The 8,444-nt window shown below is 40.2% G+C and overlaps 1 protein-coding gene across 1 annotated transcript; it reads left to right on the forward strand.

The window, feature by feature from the left end:
• The first annotated feature begins 1,535 nt into the window (after positions 1-1,535).
• Positions 1,536-5,710, forward strand: LOC130012325 (uncharacterized). The gene is made up of 3 exons (XM_056099996.1): positions 1,536-2,123; positions 4,740-5,112; positions 5,468-5,710. The coding sequence occupies exons 1-3, from the start codon at positions 1,536-1,538 to the stop codon at positions 5,689-5,691; spliced, it is 1,185 nt and encodes a 394-aa protein (XP_055955971.1). The 3' UTR covers positions 5,692-5,710.
• The last annotated feature ends 2,734 nt before the right edge of the window (positions 5,711-8,444 follow it).

Consider the following 8,444-nt stretch of genomic DNA (forward strand, 5'->3'; position numbering starts at 1 on the left):
CCCGGCATATTGTCAAAATAATTAGAGAGACACTGTTTTGGGTTAACCAATATGGCGTCGATGACTTCACCAAAATGACGTCATGCCGCCTCCACCTCATTAAAGCTTCTTGACATGAGCCGAATATATCGACCTGAGATGACGTCATTAGAGTTCATATCAACCTGTCATGACATCATCAGTGGTTGATATGAACCGAATATATCAACCTATGATGACGTCATGACAGGTTGTTATGAAATATAACCGCTTGGACATCAAAGAGAAAACGACCGTAAGTTGTATATGGCGGAAATATTGCCCGGGCAGCGGCCCTAAGACCTACTAAGATATCTGCCAAGGTTCCTTTACTAGAACCTCAATGTGTACACGGAACATCGGGCTTTCGTCCCATCCGAATGACTATGTGCTGTCCCTTGCAAGGAAACCACACCGGAAAATCCCAATGAACTTTCTCGGCCAACACCGGGATCTAAATACAATTTGTTTTCAAACGATGCATTTGTTACATCCATGGTTAGTTAGAAATTACAATTACCTTCAATTAAAATAAGCTTAACTTGTTCCCGTCTTCATTAGCCCAGGTTAGGAGCAGAATTGTAGGACGTTAAACCCCATTTCATTCCATTTCATTCCATTTCATTCCATTTCATTTAACTTGACTTGTTTTTCATCAAATCGAGAAATGGAGAGAGAGAGAGAGAGTGAGAGAGAGAGGTCTCTGCACCCCCCCCCCCCGCCAAGATTTTGATCTCCAGGCTATCTAACCAGGGTCTCGCCACAGTGTTACTGATCTTCACGATATCTTCCTCCTAAATTGTAGGTAGTCCATTTTTCCATATCGCCATCATTAATTATATAACCCCTAGTTACAGCTTTCATCGAAATAACACTGGTACAGTAAACTGTTCGTAATTATTATTTTGGTTTGGTAATGAAATTTTCTAGGTTCCAGAGTTCACCCCCACCACCCCCAAAAAAGTTAAGACAAATCCACGCCCTTGATATTCTGGTATAGTAAGTCATGTTAATGCGGATCAATATGGCTAAAGGGAGATAACACGGTTTTAGTATTTTGACATCCATCCTGGAAACCTCACCGGAAAATCCCGATGAGAGAGAGAGAGAGAAATGGGGTTTAACGTCCACTCGACACAAACTAGGTCAATTCGGGACTAACATATGGTGTAATTTTTTATTTCAATAATTTGCTTGCGCGTTGGGGTCTATAGCAGTGGGAGGAAACCGGAGGACCTGGAGAAAACCCACGAGGTTGGACAGGCGATCCTACTACTTGTCACGTACAACTGGGGAATTGAAACCCCACCGGTTGACTAAATGACACACCTTACGATACAGAGCGCACGCGCTAACCATTCGGCCATCCAACCCCCATCTAGTTTTGAACTATTATAGCACGACTGGCAAGCTCTTTATCTAAATCTTTCATACTAACATAATGTATCTTTAAACAGGTATTTTGTACATATTAAGGACAATAGTAAAGTATTCATAACAATATATTATTCTTACAGATGTTCCTGGTAAGGAGTCATAAGGTATGGCCCTTAGTCCTGTTGGTGTGTGGCTGTCGTTTGTTTATCCAACAAGGATGGTTGGATACCCGATACTGGAAGATATCTAACAAACATCGTTTAAAACCCAAGAGCACAACAGAAAACTCAAAATGTATAATAAATCAAACGGTACCGCTAGAAAACTCAATATTTATAAACGATCAAAAAGAATCGTCAGAAAACTCAATATTCATAAACAATCACATAGAAACGTCAGAAAACTCAATATTCATAAACAATCACATAGAACCGTCAGAAAACTCAATATTTATAAACAATCACATAGAACCGTCAGAAAACTTAAACCGAACAGATAAAATCACGGAACAGCCAGTCAGACAAATATTGAGTGATCCAAAGACAACGGTCCACATAAATACGTTTCTGAACTGGAAAAAATTTAAGCCGCACGTCCAACCAGTTGTATTTACTAATGAATCTGCTGTTATTGCACAAGCTATTGAATACGGTTGGAAATACCTGCCTCTTCTTCATATGTCACCTTATCATGTGCCCATACTGAAATATATACTGAGCGCCATGGAAAACGCATCACTTTTTTCCCAAATATTTTATTACTAGGTGGTTTTGTATGTATAATATTATGCAATACTATGAACTATTGTTTCACACAATGCTCCCAAACGCAAAAAATATCGGCCCGTGCGCACAAAAAAATAATTGCACGAGATGCACATGAAAAACACAATATTCACGTGCAGCATTGTGTGTGAGCCCTTTAAAAAGCATGTTTTCAACTTAATGTGCAGTACATGAACTGTGAAACGTCAATCTGTCGTAATTTGTTGTTGGACGTGTGAAGGAATCGAGCTAGAGATGCCGAGACTTACTCAAAATCAACGGAATGAAGCCATGTCCATGTCCATGTCCAGGGCTGGCATGTCTACACGTGATATTGCCAGACACTTCAATTGTCATCAGTCCACTATTGTAAGGTTGGTGGAACGTGTTCGAGTTACTGGATCAACACGTGACCGTCAACGTCCTGGTCCACAACGCGTTACAACCCAGGCTCCAGACCGCTACATCCGTGTCACTCATCTGCGTGACAGATTCCGCCCGGCGACTCGAACAGGAGCAGCAGTCGTCGGAAGACAAGGACCAGTAAGTGCCAACACCGTAAGACGTCGTCTAAGAGAAGTAGGACTCCGTGCACGACGACCTTATGTTGGAGCTATCCTCAGGGATCATCACCGTCAGCGGCGTTTGATATGGGCTCAAGGACACCAGACATGGAGAAGAGTAGACTGGCAAAGTGTGCTCTTCAGTGATGAGATTGGCTTTCATCTTTATCACGGTGATGGCCGTCAACGTGTGTGGAGACGTCATGGGGAACGTCTTGCAGACTGCTGCGTCTTCGAAACGAATCGATGGGGTGGGGGAAGTGTAATGGTGTGGGGAGGCTTCACATTTCATCACCGGGCCGCCCTACATATTTGCAGGGGTCGCGTTAATGCTGTAGCCTACCGTGATGTTTTTATGTTTCCAGCGCACCCACAACTTCAGCACTTCCAACAGGATAATGCACGTCCGCATACCGCCCGTTTTAGTATGGACTACCTTGCTGCTAACAACCAATTGTTGTTCCGTTGTTTCGAGCGCACCCACAACTTCAGCACTTCCAACAGGATAATGCACTCCGCATACCGCCCGTTTTAGTATGGACTACCTGGCTGCTAACAACATCAATGTCTTGGACTGGCCAGCCATGTCTCCGGACATGGCATCGATAGAACATGTCTGGGATGAGATTGGACGACGTCTGTATCGGAGACCACAGATGCACACCATTGCTGCTTTAGAAGCTGCTCTTGTCCAAGAATGGAACAATTTGCCCCAGGACTTCTTTCAAACATTGGTAAATTCCATGCGACGTCGCTGCACAGCGTGCGTAAAAGAGCCCGTGGAGGGCACACGCGCTACTGACATCTGTGTCGTACTTTTAGTTTTGACCCCTCTGACTTTGTACTGTTGATTACAGATTAATCATCTGTTGATTTGTTCCCATTTGAATATTGTTCGCAATCAGAAGCAAAATAAACAATATCACTTGTCATCAATATCCCGCGCCCTTGCACTTGTTTGGAAGAAATAGGGAAAAATAACTTCTTTATGCTATTGGTAATGTATACATGTAGCTGTTTGTATTGTTACAAAGTTTTGAGCCAATCAATGAAAGAATAGTATATTTGCAAATACCCAAATAACCTAGAACAGGAATCATATATCCTATAATTTATGCAATGTATCATTTCGATTTTACTGCAGACATTTACGCTGGCATGTAAATGATTTAGTACAATCCTCACATTTATTCATGTTTCTTCCTCTCTGTAACAGTAATAACTGTACACAAGCAAGGTTTTTAAAATTAATGATGAATAGTTGAATGTGTATTTAAATGAGTTTTATGAGTAAATGATTTACTATAAACATCTCTTCTCCTTTAGGAATGCCCAGAAACTGATGAGAAAATGGTTTATGAAAGCATAACAATGAAGCGGCAAAATATAGATATTCAAGTAACAATTATACAAAAAAGTGAACTTAACAAAATACAATATGTTGATCATGTTAGACTTTCGTAAAGTAAATAATGAGTGAATCATATACTATAACTGAAAAAAATTGGTATTACAGGTGCACCAGAAACTAAGTCAAATTTGTTTCCATGGAATTACACAAAATATCAATCCCATAAATTCCATGGAAACACAAAAAATATAAATCTCATAAATTCCTAAATAGCAAAAGGCACAACTACTGTAATGGATAGATGTCTGTACAAAGTTTCAAATAGATATCTTGAACGGTTTATGAGATATGCCCCGGAAACAAAATTATACACCAAACTAAGTCAAATTTGTTTCCATGGAAACACAAAAAATATAAATCCCAGAAATTCCTAAATAGCAAAAGGCCCAACTACTATAATAGGTTGATATGTGTGCAACGTTTCAGAAAGATATCTTGAATGGTTTATGAGATATGCTCCGGAAACGAAATCAGACCGGACGGACGGACGAACCCCGTTTCAATATCCCTCCCTCACTTCGTTCGGCGCGGGATAATAAGATATGTTTACAGGATCATTTTGTTATACGAAAAACTTAGTGATGCGTTTTCCATGGATCGAGTTTCTATGCCTATGTTAATAGTGATATTTTATTTGACGATGGGTTGATAAAAACAATAACGGCTGTAAATTCTGCGCCATCTTTACCCAAAAATGAACCTCTGTTAATTATTGGACAAAGAACTAATGTTCTTAGTGTGACCCTGGCTGAATCATCAACCTTTCAGAAACTTCATAGGATTTCAAAAAGGGGTCAACTTTTTGGAAAAGACGCGGAGGATAATTTTATAACGGACCACAGTTTCCCTTGGGAGACGATTCCAGAGCTTGCTATTGGACTTCCGGCTTACGATAATTGGCTGGTTCTGTTTGCACGGGCTGGAAATATGACAGTGATTGACTGTACGGCTACCATGCTTGCTGTTCATCAAACGACTAAGAAATGAAATGAAATGGAGTTAAACGTCCTACTGTTCTGCTCCTAACCTGGGCTAATGAAGACGGGCATACGCCATAGTGTGCTATGAGGGAAATTTTGCCCGGACAGCGGCACTAAGGCCTACTCTTATATCGAATTCCAACTGCCAAGGGATCTTTTACGTGCACGCCAATGTGTACACGGGACCTCGGTTTTTCGTCCCATCCGAACGACTAGACAGCTTTCCTTGTCAGCCCCTCCGTCCTGCATCACTGACAAGGAAGAACCACGCCGGAAAATCTGGATGAACTTTCTCGGCCAATGCAGGGATCGAACACCCGACCTCCAGGCTAGCGAGCTAGCGTCTTACCCAAACGACTAAGAAAGGAAACATGGAGGGTCACTCCCACGATCATAACAAATATAACTTTGAGGTGATAAATAAAGTTTATAAGACAGTAGATTACAGCGGTGGTTCAACTCATTGTACCAACTGGATAACGAGATACAACGGCACATCAAAACTTGTAACATTTCCTCAAAGACCAACACCTGCTTGTCAACTTATATTAATACCTAAAACAAAACAAAATACCTAACACTTCTCCAAACACCAACTTTTTTCTCGTGGTCGTACAAATGCATTAATACATGAGGCTAGGGTTCAGCATGTCAATGACTCGAAAACGCAATAAGTTGTTATGCGAATATTTTAGCGGTAATATAATTCAAGGAAATGAAATGAAATTTGTCGATGCTTGTTAAAAACTCAGTTAATCTCTGTAGCATAATAAATTTCATCTTCATCTGTATAAAGCTAAATGAAATGAAATGAAATTGAGTTTAACATCCCACTGTTCTGCTCCGACTGGGCTAATGAAGACGGGCATACGCCATACAGTGTCCTATGGCGTAAATATTTCCCAGACAGCGGCGATAAGACTTACTATTATATCTTCCAAGGACCCATTTCTAGCACGTGAATGTGTACACGGAACATCAGTTTTTCGTCCCATCCGAACGACTATGCGCTGTCCCTTGCCAGGGAACCATACCGGAAAATCCCAATGAACTGTCTTGGCCAACGATGCATTTGATACATCCATGGTTAGTAAGCAATTACAATTACAATGTACCTTCGATTAAAATAAGCTTAATAGACCGGCAGCCCAAACCTTCGAACTCCAACGAAGGAGATACCAAAATTCACCTATAGCGTTATCTAGGGGTCTTTCCCTGTAGAATAAACGTGTTCTTTGACAAATGGAGATTTGTCAAATAAATTTGCTCGTGTACGAGAGGAAATTTGCCACATTTTCATTTGCCATATGAGATTTGACAAAAGCTGGCATGCATAGCTTTTCGTCAAATAAATGTTTCAAAGATTTGGAACTTATGCTCGTGTACGATAGGCCGTCAAATAAATTTGCCACAAATCTGCTCACGCATCTAAATCTATTGATTTCACTTTCGTTTTTCGACGTAGGGGCATATTTATTTGCTGGCTTCGTACACGGTCAAAGAAAATTTGAAGAGACCGTCAAAGAAATTTGTTAAATTTTCTTTGATCGTGTACGACCAGCTTTAGGGCCATTTGATAGTAAATCATCTACAATGAACGGCAGACATTTTAAACAGTGCTTGCCCCCTGACAGACGCCCTCTAGTGAAGAATATTTATGTTGGTGCCAGATTCAATGGTTGAGATACCACACCAAATTGATTTCTATATTATCTTAGTGTACTTTGAAAAAGTTACAGTAGTTGACAGACATTTTAAATGGTGCTAACCCCCGGACAGACGCCCCCCCCCCCCTTAGTGAGCCATATTTATGTCTTTAGATCCCCTTTAGTGATCTAAACGACATCTGCGACAGACAAGAATTTTTGAATTTTGTGCTGCGTTTCTCCCCTTGCATAGTTTCATTTGTATAAATTAAAAATCAAATTTCGCTGTTAAATGCCGCTATGGCCTATATATGGAAAATAAATAATCATGTGATAAAAAATGAATTATTTTTCATGGCTAACAATTTTAGGATAGGGCGTTTGTAAATATTTACATATAGGCTGGTAGGAGACACTCCGACCTGAGGAAAAAAAATCCGAAACAAATGATTTTTGCTTTTTGTAAGGAGGTATGTATCTAGTACCCACAAAAAAAAGTCACCCCAATCTACTTTGGGCAATTTTTTTATGGACGATTTAGTTTTGGTATCCGACCTCAAAATGAATGATCCTTGTGAAACCGCCTTATTGAGGTTATCCCCAACTTTACGCACTCTAAATGTGTTATCAAATTGCAAGTAACCATAAACACATTCAACAGTGTGATTTATTTTTTTAAAATATTATTAGCGCAACTATTTATATCCACCATACTTGTCTGATTTGGTAGGATGAACTGTCATTAAATTGTGTGGTGACCCGGATGGGCGATGGTTCAGTTTTTGTTGACTTTGTGGTGCTGAGTAGCAGGATTTTGGTTAAAGTTTGAAAACAATTGTTTGAGATTGCATTATGTGTAGGATAAAGCACGAGGCTGAGGTTATGCAGGAGAAAGAAAGGCGGAAGAAAATGACCCGAAAAAAGAAAAACCGAGACCGGCAGACCGAGGGTTTTTTCTGAAGTCTTTCTTCCCCAGCATAACCGAAGTCGAGGACTTTACCTTGCTTATAAACCGTCTATGTTTACATGTACGCAAAATGAGAATATCCCAGAATTCCCATAAGAAAAACCTTAGATCATGTTTTCTTATGAAAAAAACCTACCCTGGAAGAATAACCTGTTACAGGTTTAAAGAAAAACTTATTCCTGTCATAGAAAATACCCCAAAGATCAAAGAGATTTGCCGTTACAGGTTTATAAGGAGTACATAATATTATGGTCACAAATATTGAGGGATCGCTGGTGAGTGTTGTGATGGTGGCTTTCTTGGTCTAATTCTTTTGTCGTTGGTTTGTAACGAGAGAATCTGCATCGACACTTCGATAAAGAGTTACAGTGAACGAGGTGAGTGAATTATTGTTGGGAACGGTCCGATTTACAGTTTGTACGTTCCACGTGGCAGGGATACTTCATCACTGGAAATACCTGGGAGTGGCCATTTATGATTTGTTGGAATATGTTGATGGTTTTTAGATACATTCTATACGTTAGTCATGTGGTAATGTAGGATAGCTTTTAGGGTGGAGAAATTAGATTTCAGGTTGGGATATCCCACTATTGAAACAATCTGGCTATTGCCATTCTTATGCTGAGCATTTTGCAACACGTTTCGTGCGATAAGTAAATATGCTTATCTGGGTTAAAGCCTTTTGTGTGGGGAAATAGGAACGTCTGGATGGGACGGC

The sequence above is a fragment of the Patella vulgata genome, chromosome 3, assembly GCF_932274485.2.
Source record: "Patella vulgata chromosome 3, xgPatVulg1.2, whole genome shotgun sequence".
NCBI classification, from domain to species: domain Eukaryota; kingdom Metazoa; phylum Mollusca; class Gastropoda; family Patellidae; genus Patella; species Patella vulgata.

Bases quoted from the DNA above. Each gene is read 5' to 3' on its own strand.
- LOC130012325 (XM_056099996.1), top strand. From the start codon at position 1,536: ATGTTCCTGGTAAGGAGTCATAAGGTATGGCCCTTAGTCCTGTTGGTG. The intron at 2,124-4,739 runs AACGCATCACTT...GGATCGAGTTTC, and splicing joins ATATACTGAGCGCCATGGAA to TATGCCTATGTTAATAGTGA. The intron at 5,113-5,467 runs AGAAATGAAATG...GTCTTACCCAAA, and splicing joins TGCTGTTCATCAAACGACTA to CGACTAAGAAAGGAAACATG.